This window comes from Oncorhynchus masou, chromosome 17 (genome assembly GCF_036934945.1).
Source record: "Oncorhynchus masou masou isolate Uvic2021 chromosome 17, UVic_Omas_1.1, whole genome shotgun sequence".
Taxonomy (NCBI): Eukaryota; Metazoa; Chordata; class Actinopteri; order Salmoniformes; family Salmonidae; genus Oncorhynchus; species Oncorhynchus masou.
The window spans coordinates 3,994,839-4,014,723 of NC_088228.1; the positions used below are offsets into that span (position 1 = coordinate 3,994,839).

General features: G+C 46.5%; 1 protein-coding gene across 1 annotated transcript in view; it reads right to left on the bottom strand.

Annotated features, from left to right (window-relative positions):
* The window catches only part of LOC135558084 (band 4.1-like protein 3), a 151,722-nt gene that overhangs the window by 100,672 nt on the left and 31,165 nt on the right, over positions 1 to 19,885 (bottom strand). Inside the window, exons 10-13 of the mRNA XM_064991832.1 lie at positions 10,952 to 11,151; positions 5,051 to 5,659; positions 2,910 to 2,963; positions 2,204 to 2,242 (exon numbers count right to left, since the gene is read on the bottom strand). Coding sequence (XP_064847904.1) covers positions 2,204 to 2,242; positions 2,910 to 2,963; positions 5,051 to 5,659; positions 10,952 to 11,151 — 902 coding nt within the window. The remainder of the gene's footprint in view (positions 1 to 2,203; positions 2,243 to 2,909; positions 2,964 to 5,050; positions 5,660 to 10,951; positions 11,152 to 19,885) is intronic.

The following is a 19,885-nucleotide window of genomic DNA, read 5'->3' on the forward strand; positions in this document are numbered from 1 at the left end:
AGTGGAACATTTATTGGATATTTCAAACTTTTTTAACAAATCAAAAACTGAAAAATTGGGCGTGCAAAATTATTCATCCCCTTAAGTTAATACTTTGTAGCGCCACCTTTTGCTGCGATTACAGCTGTAAGTCGCTTGGGGTATGTCTCTATTAGTTTTGCACATCGAGAGACTGACATTTTTCCCATTCCTCCTTGCAAAACAGCTCGAGCTCAGTGAGGTTGGATGGAGAGCATTTGTGAACAGCAGTTTTCAGTTCTTTCCACAGATTCTCGATTGGATTCAGGTCTGGACTTTGACTTGGCCATTCTAACACCTGGATATGTTTATTTTTGAACCATTCCATTGTAGATTTTGCTTTATGTTTTGGATCATCGTCTTGTTGGAAGACAAATCTCCGTCCCAGTCTCAGGTCTTTTGCAGACTCCATCAGGTCTTCTTCCAGAATGGTCCTATATTTGGCTCCATCCATCTTCCCATCAATTTTAACCATCTTCCCTGTCCCTGCTGAAGAAAAGCAGGCCCAAACCATGATGCTGCCACCACCATGTTTGACAGTGGGTATGGTGTGTTCAGGGTGATGAGCTGTGTTGCTTTTACGCCAAACATAACGTTTTGCATTGTTGCCAAAAAGTTCAATTTTGGTTTCATCTGACCAGAGCACCTTCTTCCACATGTTTGGTGTGTCTCCCAGGTGGCTTGTGGCAAACTTTAAACAACACTTTTTATGGATATCTTTAAGAAATGGCTTTCTTCTTGCCACTCTTCCATAAAGGCCAGATTTGTGCAATATACGACTGATTGTTGTCCTATGGACAGAGTCTCCCACCTCAGCTGTAGATCTCTGCAGTTCATCCAGAGTGATCATGGGCCTCTTGGCTGCATCTCTGATCAGTCTTCCTTGTAGGAGCTGAAAGTTTAGAGGGACGGCCAGGTCTTGGTAGATTTGCAGTGGTCTGATACTCCTTCCATTTCAATATTATCGCTTGCACAGTGCTCCTTGGGATGTTTAAAGGTTGGGAAATCTTTTTGTATCCAAATCCGGCTTTAAACTTCTTCACAACAGTATCTCGGACCTGCCTGGTGTGTTCCTTGTTCTTCATGATGCTCTCTGCGCTTTTAACGGACCTCTGAGACTATCACAGTGCAGGTGCATTTATACGGAGACTTGATTACACACAGGTGGATTGTATTTATCATCATTAGTCATTTAGGTCAACATTGGATCATTCAGAGATCCTCACTGAACTTCTGGAGAGAGTTTGCTGCACTGAAAGTAAAGGGGCTGAATAATTTTGCACGCCCAATTTTTCAGTTTTTGATTTGTTAAAAAAGTTTGAAATATCCAATAAATGTCGTTCCACTTCATGATTGTGTCCCACTTGTTGTTGATTCTTCACAAAAAAATACAGTTTTATATCTTTATGTTTGAAGCCTGAAATGTGGCAAAAGGTCGCAAAGTTCAAGGGGGCCGAATACTTTCGCAAGGCACTGTATTGTACGCAAAAAAAAGGAATTAAAATGATTTGACACTATAATATTACACTATTATAATTGCTCAGATAAAGAGTTTGTTTAAGGCCAAGCACCACACCCCTCATAGGGTCACGCAGATAAACATCTTGATTCTATGTTTAGCAGGGAATTTGTGTGTATAAAGTGACGCTGGAGGGCAATAAAAGCATCTTACGACGCTCTCCGTTGTTCTAGAGTGGTCTGAGGAAGAGGTTGGACTACGAGTGTTTTCAAGAGCAACTTTAGTAACGATGGTTTTGGGAAACAGCTCGTAGACTTAACGATGTTCTAACAATCAACTTAGCCTTATCGGCTAAGTACAGTACAGGAAGTACAGTTCCCGCTCAGCCCAGTCAAAACTGTTCGCTGCTCTGGCCCCCCAATGGTGGAACAAACTCCCTCACGACGCCAGGACAGCGGAGTCAATCACCACCTTCCGGAGACACCTGAAACCCCACCTCTTCAAGGAATACCTAGGATAAGATAAGTAATCCTTCTCACCACCCCCCTTAATGATTTAGATGCACTATTGTAAAGTGGCTGTTCCACTGGATGTCAGAAGGTGAATTCACCAATTTGTAAGTCGCTCTGGATAAGAGCGTCTGCTAAATGACTTAAATGTAATGTAAATGTAAAAATGTAATGGCTGGTTTTGGGAAGCCGGGCCCTGACGGTAAACCCAGAGTACCTGTGTCCTCATCTCAGAGTGATCATCTTCCGGCTCCGACTGACAGCGCAGAGAAAGAAGGAGAAAAAAGGAGGAAGAGAGATGAGGGAGGTGAGGGATGAGGGAGGGAGGGAGGGAGGTGAGGGATGGAGGGAGTGAGGTGAGGGATGAGGGACGGAGGTGAGGGATGAGGGACGGAGGTGAGGGATGAGGGACGGAGGTGAGGGATGAAGGATGGAGGGAGGGAGGTGATGGAGGTGAGGCCACAACAGAGGGAGGGAGGAGGTGAGGGACGGAGGGAGGTGATGGAGGTGAGGCCACAACAGAGGGAGGGAGGAGGTGAGGGACGGAGGGAGGTGATGGAGGTGAGGCCACAACAGAGGGAGGGAGGAGGTGAGGGCACAGTGGAGGGAGAGAGAGAGAGACAGGTACAGTACAGAATCAGGAAACCTGAGATTAAGTCCTGAGTGAAAGTCCATCACATACATATACTAATAACATGCACACATAACACCCCAAAATATATTTGCTACATAGCAGAACGTTTTGCTTTAGAAAAATTCACTATACGGGGGAAAAAAGCAGGCATCCCCAAGAATTGAACCATGTTGAATACTGAAACATAAACAGAATCTATTACATATTAAAACATGGTTAAATTCTCTCCCTAAAAACACAGTCTTCCATGCTTCCCGAGAGGGTTGTTCGCCTGGATGCATCTACCAACCTCCGTGGCCGTAGTTTCCCCGTCAAAGGCAAAGTCAGTTTGCTCGCTGTCCGTCTGTTATGTAGAAGAAGAAAAACGGAACCGTTTCCGATCAGAAAGCAGGGAACGAGAGAAGAGAGTTCAAACTTTCAACACAAACGGTGTTAATGTAATATAATTGAATAACAGGTAACGATCACAAAGAGAGAGGATGGAGCAGCCTTGGGAAAAGGAGGGGTTTTAAAAAAGCAAAACACCACAGTTGCTAAAAGATGAAAACAACGACGAGGCAGAGAAGAGAAAAGCAACAAAAGAAAACAGTTTACAAACAGACTCCGAGGAAACGTTAACCGTTAACGGTTTAAGGCCACTTCGTTCAAATCTAATAATTATGTTTTGTAATAAAAATCGTTTTTTTTTGTTGTTGCTCGATTTGATTTGGAAAGCAATACTTTGTTTCAGTTGGATTTATTTAGCCCATAAGTTAGCTGGGTAAGTTTATAATTTATAAAATAAACTATTCCTTTTTTCTCCTTCAAAAGCCTTCAATTGACCTGGTGTTAAAAGGGGTCAGACTTTCAGGTCTCCTCTCAGCATCCATGTGCAAGATGATTCTATAGGGATGTAATGGGCATGGAGGGGACTTATCAGTCTCTCTGCATTAGTGGAACTAGATCTATACGGGACTCCATTCTGTATGAACTAGATCTATACGGGACTGCATTCTGTATGAACTAGATCTATACGGGACTCCATTCTGTATGAACTAGATCTATACGGGACTCCATTCTGTATGAACTAGATCTATACGGGACTCCAGTCCATTCTGTATGAACTAGATCTATACGGGACTCCATTCTGTATGAACTAGATCTATACGGGACTCCATTCTGTATGAACTAGATCTATACGGGACTCCATTCTGTATGAACTAGATCTATACGGGACTCCATTCTGTATGAACTAGATCTATACGGGACTCCATTCTGTATGAACTAGATCTATACGGGACTCCATTCTGTATGAACTAGATCTATACGGGACTCCATTCTGTATGAACTAGATCTATACGGGACTGCATTCTGTATGAACTAGATCTATACGGGACTCCATTCTGTATGAACTAGATCTATACGGGACTCGATTCTGTATGAACTAGATCTATACGGGACTGCATTCTGTATGAACAAGATCTATACGGGACTCCAGTCCATTCTGTATAAACTAGATCTATACGGGACTCCAGTCCATTCTGTATGAACTAGATCTATACGGGACTCCATTCTGTATGAACTAGATCTATACGGGACTCCATTCTGTATGAACTAGATCTATACGGGACTCCAGTCCATTCTGTATGAACTAGATCTATACGGGACTCCAGTCCATTCTGTATGAACTAGATCTATACGGGACTCCAGTCCATTCTGTATGAACTATATCTATACGGGACTCCAGTCCATTCTGTATAAACTACAGTGTTACGCATCAGAGGCTTGCATCATAGCAGCTCTGGTCTTGCTAAATGCTTCCTGTTTCACTGTGACGTGTGTGTGTGTGTGTGTGTGTGTGTGTGTGTGTGTGTCATCTAGCTTTAGGTAAATGCAGAGAGTCTGACTGAGTGGAACAGTGTGTCTCCGTATGCATCTAGTCTAGAGCAGCCACAGTATACGGCCGTGAATGAAGATGACACGAGATGAAGCAGCATACCCTCTAAATCCACCCTCAAACTGACAAAAGGTCCCCGCTGTGGTAAATCAGCCCTTCACGCCAAACTACATTGGAGTTTACCTTCATATTAGAAGCTGACATTCTTTAAAAAAGAAACAAAAGAAAAGCCATCCAACAGGAAATGGTGCTTATGGCAAACTGGCATGAACATCTCCGTATGCATTGAGATCATACATGTGGATCATGTGATGGTGATGTCATGACGATGTCATCAAGAGGCTCTGAAAGTAGGAACACTGACAGACAAAGTCATTGAGGGTGCGTCTGAAAATGGCACCCTGTTCCCTATACAGGGCACTACTTTTAAACAGAGGGATCGGGAATAGGGTGCCATTTTTTGGACGTAGCCCAAGTCTGACAGGACGCAATAAGACTATTCTGTGACCTTACTGGAATAGTATAGTTTAAGGCCTACTGTAAGTAGGACACACCTCTTCCTCTTCCTCTTCCTCTGAACAACTGTCATGTTGATGCAGGCCCTGAGCGACGGAGGCGGTGAGAGAAGCCGCCTTGGGCTCCAGGTAGCAGAGACACAGCGCCAGCGGGAAGGACAGCGTGAGGGCGTAGGGCACCGAGAACGACGTGGACAAGAGGAAGAAGAAGATGAAGAGGAAGCAGGGGATGAGGGAGGGTGACCTGAACGGACGGAAGTGCTGAACGCTCTCAGGGAGGAAGGTGAGCTCCGTGATGTCGGGGAAGGTCAGGTAGCCATCCTCGTCTAGGTAAGAGGAGAGGTCGGGGAGGTGCAGGGAGAAGGAGAACAGAGTGCCGCCCCGCCTCCCGTGGGCCTTCAGCTGTTCTAGACGCTGTTTCCGGGCCGACAGGAGTAACACCTGCTCCTCTAGGAGGGCGGCGGCGCGGTCCGCTTTGGCCTGGCGCCGACGGCACCCCGCAGAGGATTTAACCGGGCTGACGGACGCACAGCGTTTACGGGACGCGTTCTCCCTGCGCCGCCGACGGACCTTGGTGGAGGCCACGGGGGAGGAAGGGAGGGAGAGCTCAGAGCGGAGGGGGTCACAGGAATACAGGCACGGGGAGCGCTGAGGGAGGGAGTGCAGACGTATGGATGGTGAGTCAATACAGATGAGCAGAATGGACGGGAGATGGTTTGGGTGGTGAGTCAATACAAATGAGCAGAATGGACGGCAGACGTATGGATGGAGAGTCAATACATATGAGCAGAATGGACAGGAGATGGTATGGGTGGTGAGTCAATACATATGAGCAGAATGGACGGGGGATGGTATGGATGGTGAGTCAATACAAATGAGCAGAATGGACGGGGGATGGTATGGATGGTGAGTCAATACATATGAGCAGAATGGACGGGGGATGGTATGGATGGTGAGTCAATACATATGAGCAGAATGGACGGGGGATGGTATGGATGGTGAGTCAATACATATGAGCAGAATGGACGGGAGATGGTATGGGTGGTGAGTCAATACAGATGAGCAGAATGGACGGGAGATGGTATGGATGGTGAGTCAATACATATGAGCAGAATGGACGGGAGATGGTATGGGTGGTGAGTCGATACAAATGAGCAGAATGGACGGGAGATGGTATGGGTGGTGAGTCAATACAGATGAGCAGAATGGACGGGAGATGGTATGGATGGTGAGTCAATACAGATGAGCAGAATGGACGGGAGATGGTATGGGTGGTGAGTCAATACAGATGAGCAGAATGGACGGGAGATGGTATGGGTGGTGAGTCAATACAGATGAGCAGAATGGACGGGAGATGGTATGGATGGTGAGTCAATACAAAATGAGTTGAATGGACAGGAGATGGTATGGATGGTGAGTCAATACAAAATGAGCAGAATGGACAGGATATGGTATGGATGGTGAGTCAATACAAATGAGCAGAATGGACGGGAGATGGTTTGGGTGGTGAGTCAATACAAATGAGCAGAATGGACGGGAGATGGTATGGATGGTGAGTCGATACAAATTAGCAGAATGGACAGGAGATGGTATGGATGGTGAGTCAATACAAATGAGCAGAATGGACGGGAGATGGTTTGGGTGGTGAGTCAATACAAATGAGCAGAATGGACGGGAGATTGTATGGGTGGTGAGTCAATACATATGAGCAGAATGGACAGGAGATGGTATGGATGGTGAGTCGATACATATGAGCAGAATGGACGGGAGATGGTATGGGTGGTGAGTCAATACATATGAGCAGAATGGACAGGAGATGGTATGGATGGTGAGTCAATACAAATGAGCAGAATGGACGGGAGGAGAAAAGAAAAGGCTAATTAGACAAGAAGCAGTCAGTTGTAGTATAGCAGTGGGTAAATAAGCTGGAAGCATTGGGGGAAAATCCATAATAACAGCCAAGTCATACGCTGTGGGGAGTTCAGTCACTAATGTACAGAAAAACTGGACAATTCAAGAGGGTGCTATGAAATGAATGTCAAAATGTTGTTTTCTTCGCCCTATGTCATCATCAATTACACAGAATGAATCATTAGATTGTTCTCTACAATATTACCACCTTGACAGTGTAAAATATAATTTTGTTTATGTTTGTTTCAAAAAAAACAAACAAAAAAAACATTTTAACCCTTCTTCTCTCCAATTGGTAGTTACAGTCTTGTCTCATCGCTGCAGCTCCCTGTACGGACTCAGGAGAGGCGAAGGTCGAGAGCCGTGCGCCCTTCGAAACAAGACCCTGCCAAGCTGCACTGTTGTGAGGTTTTCGCTGGCACCACCTCCAAATCAAGATCAATTGTCACGTTCACCTCCAGATCTTTGGCTTTCAATGCCTATTTTGGCGATCAATCTACGTTGAGAGGGGGCCGTTTCTATGGCGATTTAAAGGGAAAGACTCAGAAATACACAACGAAAACAGGAACATACGGTCTCTCGCGGAGGATATTGAAATTTAGTCTGTTAGCTTTGTAAGTAGATATATACAGAACAAAATAAATGCAACAACTTCAATGATTTTACTGAGTTACAGTAGATCGAAAGAAATCAATTGAAATGAATTCAATTTGGCCCTAATCTATGGCTTTCACATGACAGGGCAGGGGCGCAGCCATGGGTGGGACTGGGAGGGCATAGGCCCACCCACTTGGGAGCCTGGTCCAGCCAATCAGAATACGTTTGTTTGTTTGTTTGTTTTTTTTACCACAAAAGGGCTTTATCACATACAAAGATACTCAGAGAAATAAGATTTTTTTTTTTACGTATGGAACATTTCTGTGATCTTTTAATTTCAGCTCATGAAAGAGCAACACTCGACATGTTGCGTTTATATTTTTGTTCAGAATATATTTAGTCCTCATTTAGTTTTGTATTCAGTGGATTTCGTTTAGGAAAATCCCATCTTTTCACTCACAAACCAAACACGCCGCTAGTAAATTAGCTTGTCAAGTTGACGTTGGAAGTTAGCGCCGTTCTGTCAAGTAGCGACCCCACAGTTCTACTGAGGCAGTGACCACTTTCTGATCATGCCTGTGATGACGTTCAAATTCACTCTAAACATGCTACATTCTCAAGAGCAGAATCGGCGGCAACTTTTTTTTTTTGTTGAGACATTGGGTTTGGACTATTGTTTTACGGACGGAACATTCTATTGAATGGACATATTTGTATAAACCTTGAAATAATGAATCCTTTTGTGGGGTGACACCACTATACTCTAAAAGAGGAAATGACACTCCTTAACCGTTCAGGAGAAGACTTGAGAGGTTCATCTAGGCTTGGGTTTTGAAGACTTATCGTACTTTCTACCGTTGTGACATCCTTTGACAGTAATGTAGATGTCGTAACGTCCGTTGACAGTAATATAGAGGTCGTAACGTCCTTTGACAGTAATATAGAGGTCGTAACATCCTTTGACAGTATTATAGATGTCGTAACGTCAGTATTATAGACGTCGTAACGTCCTTTGACAGTATTATAGAGGTTGTAATGTCCTTTGACAGTAATATAGACGTCGTAACGTCCTTTGACAGTATTATAGACGTCGTAACGTCCTTTGACAGTAATATAGACGTCGTAACGTCCTTTGACAGTAATATAGACGTCGTAACATCCTTTGACAGTATTATAGATGTCGTAACGTCAGTATTATAGACGTCGTAACGTCCTTTGACAGTATTATAGAGGTTGTAATGTCCTTTGACAGTAATATAGACGTCGTAACGTCCTTTGACAGTATTATAGACGTCGTAACGTCCTTTGACAGTAATATAGACGTCGTAACGTCCTTTGACAGTAATATAGACGTCGTAACGTCCTTTGACAGTATTATAGACGTCGTAACGTCCTTTGACAGTATTATAGACGTCGTAACGTCCTTTGACAGTATTATAGACGTAGTAACGTCCTTTGACAGTAATATAGACGTCGTAACGTCCTTTGACAGTATTATAGACGTCGTAACGTCCTTTGACAGTATTATAGATGTCGTAACGTCCTTTGACAGTATTATAGACGTCGTAACGTCCTTTGACAGTAATATAGACGTCGTAACGTCCTTTGACAGTAATATAGACGTCGTAACGTCCTTTGACAGTAATATAGACGTCGTAACGTCCTTTGACAGTATTATAAACGTCGTAACGTCCTTTGACAGTATTATAAACGTCGTAACGTCCTTTGACAGTAATATAGATGTCGTAACGTCCTTTGACAGTAATATAGATGTCGTAACGTCCTTTGACAGTAATATAGATGTCGTAACGTCCTTTGACAGTAATATAGAGGTCGTAACGTCCTTTGACAGTATTATAGATGTCGTAACGTCAGTATTATAGACGTCGTAACGTCCTTTGACAGTAATATAGAGGTCGTAATGTCCTTTAACAGTAATATAGATGTCGTAACGTCCTTTGACAGTATTATAAACGTCGTAACGTCCTTTGATAGTAATATAGATGTCGTAACGTCCTTTGACAGTAATATAGATGTCGTAACGTCCTTTGACAGTAATATAGATGTCGTAACGTCCTTTGACAGTAATATAGAGGTCGTAACGTCCTTTGACAGTATTATAGATGTCGTAACGTCAGTATTATAGACGTCGTAACGTCCTTTGACAGTAATATAGAGGTCGTAATGTCCTTTAACAGTAATATAGATGTCGTAACGTCCTTTGACAGTAATATAGACGTCGTAACGTCCTTTGACAGTATTATAGAGGTCGTAACGTCCATTGACAGTAATATAGACGTCGTAACGTCCTTTGACAGTATTATAGACGTCGTAACGTCCTTTGACAGTATTATAGACGTCGTAACGTCCTTTGACAGTAATATAGACGTCGTAACGTCCTTTGACAGTAATATAGACGTCGTAACGTCCTTTGACAGTATTATAGATGTCGTAACGTCAGTATTATAGAGGTCGTAACGTCCTTTGACAGTAATATAGACGTCGTAACGTCCTTTGACAGTATTATAGATGTCGTAACGTCCTTTGACAGTAATATAGATGTCGTAACGTCCTTTGACAGTATTATAGACGTCGTAACGTCCTTTGACAGTAATATAGACGTCGTAACGTCCTTTGACAGTATTATAGACGTCGTAACGTCCTTTGACAGTATTATAGACGTCGTAACGTCCTTTGACAGTAATATAGACGTCGTAACGTCCTTTGACAGTAATATAGATGTCGTAACGTCCTTTGACAGTAATATAGATGTCGTAACGTCCTTTGACAGTATTATAGATGTCGTAACGTCCTTTGACAGTAATATAGATGTCGTAACGTCCTTTGACAGTATTATAGATGTCGTAACGTCCTTTGACAGTAATATAGATGTCGTAACGTCCTTTGACAGTAATATAGATGTCGTAACGTCCTTTGACAGTAATATAGATGTCGTAACGTCCTTTGACAGTACTCACAGTGATAAAGCAACATCAGGGAGTCCATGGATAGACAGCCGTTTAGGATTCCGTCAATCTAGAGTTCTTTATATATAATAAATCACGATCAACGAACGAGCCGGCTATCTTTGATAAACAACCAGAAGTAACTATTGACTAAAGCTAAACTTCAATGTGTTTCTGTGCCAATTAGACCATGACCATTTCAAGCTTAACTTTCAAAAAAAAAAATATATATATATATATAATCTCAGAATATTTACGAATATTTCTTCAAGTTAGCGGGCTAAGTCATTGATATTGATTCGTAGTACAACGGACTCAGAGAAAGGAGTCATTCAAGTTTATAGGATCTGTTTTTCAGCTTGTGAGTGTAACTGCTAGGTCGCCCTGGATCATTCAGATTGGTCCTATGCTAATGGCACTAACCCCATTGGCTAATAGGAGGAAGGAGGAGAATGATGATGTTTACCTTGTTGTCGTGTCTGAGGGGGGTTGAGGGGACATTAGGATCTGACGTCTCTGTAGCGTCGGTCTGTCCCTCCTCTTCCTCGGCCTTCTCCTCCTCCGCCTTCTTCTCCGGCGTTACCGTGGTGATCAGGTCTCCAGCGGCGACAGTTTTGGCGGGCGTGGCTTCCCTCATCAGGGTGTCGTGGTTCTCTGTTACGGGCGCTGGTAGGAGGCACGGTGAGGGTTTATAGAGGAAACCAAACATTAGTTCTCTGTGTGGTACATCCTCAGGTAAGTCATGACCTCAGGAACTGATCTAGGATCAACTTACTGTCCCAAAATCCTAACCGCAACATTAGATATACCAAAGGGTGCCTGCTTTGTTGTTGTTTAAGCCTCTGCAAGGCAAACGCAGCGTTTTTCATTGGGAAATGAATGTCTTTCTGGTGTACAGAAATGTAACGACGCTGTCGGTGTGATCGAAGCGTGAGTCTTACTGAAACACAGACTCCAAGACTATGACTGGTTTCAGCAACCTCTGGATATCTCCCCTTTGCCCGTTGACAGAATTTACAGGTGGTTTAGAAAACATGTCCACACGAGGATAGCAGTTAATCCAAGACACTCTATTTCAAGTATACAGCATACTACTTAGAAGGAGGTAACGTACTGGGCATTGTGAACATTTAAACACAGTTCATGAATATGTATATAGCCTCCACATTGACTCTGTACCGGTACCTCCTGTATATAGCCTCCACATTGACTCTGTACCGGTACCCCCTGTATATAGCCTCCACATTGACTCTGTACCGGTACCCCCTGTATATAGCCTCCACATTGACTCTGTACCGGTACCCCCTGTATATAGCCTCCACATTGACTCTGTACCGGTACCCCCTGTATATAGCCTCCACATTGACTCTGTACCAGTACCCCCTGTATATAGCCTCCACATTGACTCTGTACCGGTACCCCCTGTATATAGCCTCCACATTGACTCTGTACCAGTACCCCCTGTATATAGCCTCCACATTGACTCTGTACCGTAATAACCTGTATATAGCCTCCACATTGACTCTGTACCTGTACCCCCTGTATATAGCCTCCACATTGACTCTGTACCGGTACCCCCTGTATATCGCCTCCACATTGACTCTGTACTGGTACCCCCTGTATATAGCCTCCACATTGACTCTGTACCGTAATAACCTGTATATAGCCTCCACATTGACGCTGTACCTGTACCCCCTGTATATAGCCTCCACATTGACTCTGTACCGGTACCCCCTGTATATCGCCTCCACATTGACTCTGTACTGGTACCCCCTGTATATAGTCTCCACATTGACACTGTACTGGTACCCCCTGTATATAGTCTCCACATTGACTCTGTACCGGTACCCCCTGTATATAGCCTCCACATTGACTCTGTACTGGTACCCCCTGTATATAGCCTCCACATTGACTCTGTACCAGCACCCCCTGTATGTAGCCTCCACATTGACTCTGTACCGGTACCCCCTGTATATAGCCTCCACATTGACTCTGTACCGGTACCCCCTGTATATAGCCTCGACATTGACTCTGTACCAGTACCCCCTGTATATAGCCTCCACATTGACTCTGTACTGGTACCCCCTGTATATAGCCTCCACATTGACTCTGTACCGGTACCCCCTGTATATAGCCTCCACATTGACTCTGTACCGGTACCCCCTGTATATAGCCTCCACATTGACTCTGTACCGGTACCCCCTGTATATAGCCTCCACATTGACTCTGTACCGGTACCCCCTGTATATAGCCTCCACATTGACTCTGTACCGGTACCCCCTGTATATAGCCTCCACATTGACTCTGTACCAGTACCCCCTGTATATAGCCTCCACATTGACTCTGTACCGGTACCCCCTGTATATAGCCTCCACATTGACTCTGTTCCGGTACCCCCTGTATATAGCCTCCACATTGACTCGGTAACGGTACCCCCTGTATATAGCCTCCACATTGACTCTGTAGCTGTACCCCCTGTATATAGCCTCCACATTGACTCTGTAGCGGTACCCCCTGTATATAGCCTCCACATTGACTCTGTAGCGGTACCCCCTGTATATAGCCTCCACATTGACTCTGTACCGCTACCCCCTGTATATAACCTCCACATTGACTCTGTACCAGTACCCCCTGTATATAGCCTCCACATTGACTCTGTACCGCTACCCCCTGTATATAGCCTCCACATTGACTCTGTAGCGGTACCCCCTGTATATAGCCTCCACATTGACTCTGTACCGCTACCCCCTGTATATAACCTCCACATTGACTCTGTACCAGTACCCCCTGTATATAGCCTCCACATTGACTCTGTACCGCTACCCCCTGTATATAGCCTCCACATTGACTCTGTACCGGTACCCCCTGTATATAGCCTCCACATTGACTCTGTACCAGTACCCCTGTATATAGCCTCCACATTGACTCTGTACCGGTACCCCCTGTATATAGCCTCCACATTGACTCTGTACCGGTACCCCTGTATATAGCCTCCACATTGACTCTGTAACGGTACCCCCTGTATATAGCCTCCACATTGACTCTGTACCGGTACCCCCTGTATATAGCCTCCACATTGACTCTGTACCGCTACCCCCTGTATATAGCCTCCACATTGACTCTGTACCGGTACCCCCTGTATATAGCCTCCACATTGACTCTGTACCGGTACCCCCTGAATATAGCCTCGACATTGACTCTTTACCGTAACACCCTGTATATAGCCTCCATATTGACTCTGTACCGGTACCCCCTGTATAAAGCCTCCACATTGACTCTGTACCGGTACCCCCTGTATATAGCCTCCACATTGACTCTCTACCGGTACCCCCTGTATATAGCCTCCACATTGACTCTCTACCGGTACCCCCTGTATATAGCCTCCACATTGACTCTGTACCGGTACCCCCTGTATAAAGCCTCCACATTGACTGTACCGGTACCCCTGTATATATGTGTAGTCTAGAGCGATTTTCTAGGTTAGCTGGCCAGCTATTGTTGTTCTTTTAACGTAGCTAGCCAGCTAGCCCCCGAATAGCAGCACTGTAGAAACTATTACAGTACAACGGTTTGATTTGTTTGATCGTAGCTAACTAGCTACATAGCCGTCTTTGTATCTAAGACAATTGTGTAGCCTAGAGCGATTTTCTAGGTTAGCTAGCCAGCTATTGTCGTTCTTTTAAGGTAACGTAACGCAATCAACCTGCTAGCTAGCCAGCTAGCCCCCGAATAGCAGCACTGTAGAAACTATTACACTCGACGGAACGACTTGATTAGTGTAGTGTCAACATCGCAGCCACTACCAGCTAGCCTACAAAGTCAACAACGCAGCCACTGCCAGCTAGCCTACTCCAGCAGTACCGTAGCATTTCAATCATTTTAGTCAATAAGATTCTTGCTACGTAAGCTTAACTTTCTGAACATTCGAGACGTGTAGTCCACTTGTCATTCCAATCTCCTTTGCATTAGCGTAGCCTCTTCTGTAGCCTGTCAACTATGTGTCTATCTATCCCTGTTCTCTCCTCTCTGCACAGACCATACAAACGCTCCACACCGCGTGGCCGCGGCCACCCTAATCTGGTGGTCCCAGCGCGCACGACCCACGTGGAGTTCCAGGTCTCCGGTAGCCTCTGGAACTGCCGATCTGCGGCCAACAAGGCAGAGTTCATCTCAGCCTATGCCTCCCTCCAGTCCCTCGACTTCTTGGCACTGACGGAAACATGGATCACCACAGATAACACTGCTACTCCTACTGCTCTCTCTTCGTCCGCCCACGTGTTCTCGCACACCCCGAGAGCTTCTGGTCAGCGGGGTGGTGGCACCGGGATCCTCATCTCTCCCAAGTGGTCATTCTCTCTCTCTCCCCTTACCCATCTGTCTATCGCCTCCTTTGAATTCCATGCTGTCACAGTTACCAGCCCTTTCAAGCTTAACATCCTTATCATTTATCGCCCTCCAGGTTCCCTCGGAGAGTTCATCAATGAGCTTGATGCCTTGATAAGCTCCTTTCCTGAGGACGGCTCACCTCTCACAGTCCTGGGCGACTTTAACCTCCCCACGTCTACCTTTGACTCATTCCTCTCTGCCTCCTTCCTTCCACTCCTCTCCTCTTTTGACCTCACCCTCTCACCTTCCCCCCTACTCACAAGGCAGGCAATACGCTCGACCTCATCTTTACTAGATGCTGTTCTTCCACTAACCTCATTGCAACTCCCCTCCAAGTCTCCGACCACTACCTTGTATCCTTTTCCCTCTCGCTCTCATCCAACACTTCCCACACTGCCCCTACTCGGATGGTATCGCGCCGTCCCAACCTTCGCTCTCTCTCCCCCGCTACTCTCTCCTCTTCCATCCTATCATCTCTTCCCTCTGCTCATACCTTCTCCAACCTATCTCCTGATTCTGCCTCCTCAACCCTCCTCTCTTCCCTTTCTGCATCCTTTGACTCTCTATGTCCCCTATCCTCCAGGCCGGCTCGGTCCTCCCCTCCCGCTCCGTGGCTCGATGACTCATTGCGAGCTCACAGAACAGAGCTCCGGGCAGCCGAGCGGAAATGGAGGAAAACTCGCCTCCCTGCGGACCTGGCATCCTTTCACTCCCTCCTCTCTACATTTTCCTCCTCTGTCTCTGCTGCTAAAGCCACTTTTTACCACTCTAAATTCCAAGCATCTGCCTCTAACCCTAGGAAGCTCTTTGCCACCTTCTCCTCCCTCCTGAATCCTCCCCCCCCTCCTCCCTCTCTGCAGATGACTTCGTCAACCATTTTGAAAAGAAGGTCGACGACATCCGATCCTCGTTTGCTAAGTCAAACGACACCGCTGGTTCTGATCACACTGCCCTACCCTGTGCTCTGACCTCTTTCTCCCCTCTCTCTCCAGATGAAATCTCGCTTCTTGTGACGGCCGGCCGCCCAACAACCTGCCCGCTTGACCCTATCCCCTCCTCTCTTCTCCAGACCATTTCCGGAGACCTTCTCCCTTACCTCACCTCGCTCATCAACTCATCCCTGACCGCTGGCTACGTCCCTTCCGTCTTCAAGAGAGCGAGAGTTGCACCCCTTCTGAAAAAACCTACACTCGATCCCTCCGATGTCAACAACTACAGACCAGTATCCCTTCTTTCTTTTCTCTCCAAAACTCTTGAACGTGCCGTCCTTGGCCAGCTCTCCCGCTATCTCTCTCAGAATGACCTTCTTGATCCAAATCAGTCAGGTTTCAAGACTAGTCATTCAACTGAGACTGCTCTTCTCTGTATCACGGAGGCGCTCCGCACTGCTAAAGCTAACTCTCTCTCCTCTGCTCTCATCCTTCTAGACCTATCGGCTGCCTTCGATACTGCGAACCATCAGATCCTCCTCTCCACCCTCTCCGAGTTGGGCATCTCCGGCGCGGCCCACGCTTGGATTGCGTCCTACCTGACAGGTCGCTCCTACCAGGTGGCGTGGCGAGAATCTGTCTCCTCGCCATGCGCTCTCACCACTGGTGTCCCCCAGGGCTCTGTTCTAGGCCCTCTCCTATTCTCGCTATACACCAAGTCACTTGGCTCTGTCATAACCTCACATGGTCTCTCCTATCATTGCTATGCAGACGACACACAATTAATCTTCTCCTTTCCCCCTTCTGATGACCAGGTGGCGAATCGCATCTCTGCATGTCTGGCAGACATATCAGTGTGGATGACGGATCACCACCTCAAGCTGAACCTCGGCAAGACGGAGCTGCTCTTCCTCCCGGGGAAGGACTGCCCGTTCCATGATCTCGCCATCACGGTTGACAACTCCATTGTGTCCTCCTCCCAGAGCGCTAAGAACCTTGGCGTGATCCTGGACAACACCCTGTCGTTCTCAACCAACATCATGGCGGTGGCCCGTTCCTGTAGGTTCATGCTCTACAACATCCGCAGAGTACGACCCTGCCTCACACAGGAAGCGGCGCAGGTCCTAATCCAGGCACTTGTCATCTCCCGTCTGGATTACTGCAACTCGCTGTTGGCTGGGCTCCCTGCCTGTGCCATTAAACCCCTACAACTCATCCAGAACGCCGCAGCCCGTCTGGTGTTCAACCTTCCCAAGTTCTCTCACGTCACCCCGCTCCTCCGCTCGCTCCACTGGCTTCCAGTTGAAGCTCGCATCCGCTACAAGACCATGGTGCTTGCCTACGGAGCTGTGAGGGGAACGGCACCGCAGTACCTCCAGGCTCTGATCAGGCCCTACACCCAAGCAAGGGCACTGCGTTCATCCACCTCTGGCCTGCTCGCCTCCCTACCACTGAGGAAGTACAGTTCCCGCTCAGCCCAGTCAAAACTGTTCGCTGCTCTGGCCCCCAATGGTGGAACAAACTCCCTCACGACGCCAGGACAGCGGAGTCAATCACCACCTTCCGGAGACACCTGAAACCCCACCTCTTCAAGGAATACCTAGGATAGGATAAGTAATCCTTCTCACCCCCCCTTAATGATTTAGATGCACTATTGTAAAGTGGCTGTTCCACTGGATGTCAGAAGGTGAATTCACCAATTTGTAAGTCGCTCTGGATAAGAGCGTCTGCTAAATGACTTAAATGTAAATGTATATAGCCTCCACATTGACTCGGTACCGGTACCCCCTGTATATAGCCTCCACATTGACTCTGTACCGGTACCCCCTGAATATAGCCTCAACATTGACTCTTTACCGTAACACCCTGTATATAGCCTCCATATTGACTCTGTACCGGTACCCACTGTATAAAGCCTCCACATTGACTCTGTACCGGTACCCCCTGTATATAGCCTCCACATTGACTCTCTACCGGTACCCCCTGTATATAGCCTCCACATTGACTCTCTACCGGTACCCCCTGTATATAGCCTCCACATTGACTCTGTACCGGTACCCCCTGTATATAGCCTCCACATTGACTCTGTACCGGTACCCCCTGTATATAGCCTCCACATTGACTCTGTACCGGTACCCCTGTATAAAGCCTCCACATTGACTCTGTACCGGTACCCCCTGTATAAAGCCTCCACATTGACTCTGTACCGGTACCCCCTGTATATAGCCTCCACATTGACTCTGTACCGGTACCCCCTGTATATAGCCTCCACATTGACTCTGTACCGGTACCCCCTGTATATAGCCTCCACATTGACTCTGTACCGGTACCCCCTGTATATAGCCTCCACATTGACTCTGTACCGGTACCCCCTGTATATAGCCTCCACATTGACTCTGTACCGGTACCCCCCTGTATATAGCTTCCACATTGACTCTGTACCGGTACCCCCTGTATATAGCCTCCACATTGACTCTGTACCAGTACCCCCTGTATATAGCCTCCACATTGACTCTGTACCAGTACCCCCTGTATATAGCCTCCACATTGACTCTGTACCGGTACCCCCTGTATATAGCCTCCACATTGACTATGTACCGTAACACCCTGTATATAGCCTCCACATTGACTCTGTACCGGTACCCCCTGTATATAGTATATAGCCTCCACATTGACTCTGTACTGGTACCTACTGTATTTAGCCTCCACATTGACTGTGTACTGGTACCCCCTGTATATAGCCTCCACATTGACTCTGTACCGGTACCCCCTGTATATAGCCTCCACATTGACTCTGTACCGTAACACCCTGTATATAGCCTCCACATTGACTCTGTACTGGTACCTACTGTATTTAGCCTCCACATTGACTCTGTACTGGTACCCCCTGTATGTAGCCTCCACATTGACTCTGTACCGGTAACCCCTGTATATTGACTCTGTACCAGTACCCCCCTGTATATAGCCTCCACATTGACTCTGTACCGGTACCCCCTGTATATAGCCTCCACATTGACTCTGTACCGTAACACCCTGTATATAGCCTCCACATTGACTCTGTACCGTAACACCCTGTATATAGCCTCCACATTGACTCTGTACCGTAACACCCTGTATATAGCCTCCACATTAACTCTGTACCGCTACCCCCTGTATATAGCCTCCACATTGACTCGGTAACGGTACCCCCTGTATATAGCCTCCACATTGACTCTGTAACGGTACCCCCTGTATATAGCCTCCACATTGACTCTGTACTGGTACCCCCTGTATATAGCCTCCACATTGACTCTGTACCAGTACCCCCTGTATATAGCCTCCACATTGACTCTGTACCGTAATACCCTGTATATAGCCTCCACATTGACTCTGTACCGGTACCCCCTGTATATAGCCTCCACATTGTCTCTGTACCGGTACCCCCTGTATATAGCCTCCACATTGACTCTGTAACGGTACCCCCTGTATATAGCCTCCACATTGACTCTGTAACGGTACCCCCTGTATATAGCCTCCACATTGACTCTGTACCGTAACACCCTGTATATAGCCTCCACATTGACTCTGTACCGTAACACCCTGTATATAGCCTCCACATTGACTCTGTACCGTAATAACCTGTATATAGCCTCCACATTGACTCTGTACCGTAACACCCTGTATATAGCCTCCACATTGACTCTGTACCGGTACCCCCTGTATATAGCCTCCACATTGACTCTGTACCAGTACCCCCTGTATATAGCCTCCACATTGACTCTGTACCGTAACACCCTGTATATAGCCTCCACATTGACTCTGTACCGCTACCCCCTGTATATAGCCTCCACATTGACTCTGTACCGGTACCCCCTGTATATAGCCTCCACATTGACTCTCTACCGGTACCCCCTGTATATAGCCTCCACATTGACTCTGTACCGTGATAACCTGTATATAACCTCCACATTGACTCTCTACCGGTACCCCCTGTATATAGCCTCCACATTGACTCTGTACCGTAATACCCTGTATATAGCCTCCACATTGACTCTGTACCGTAATACCCTGTATATAACCTCCACATTGACTCTCTACCGGTACCC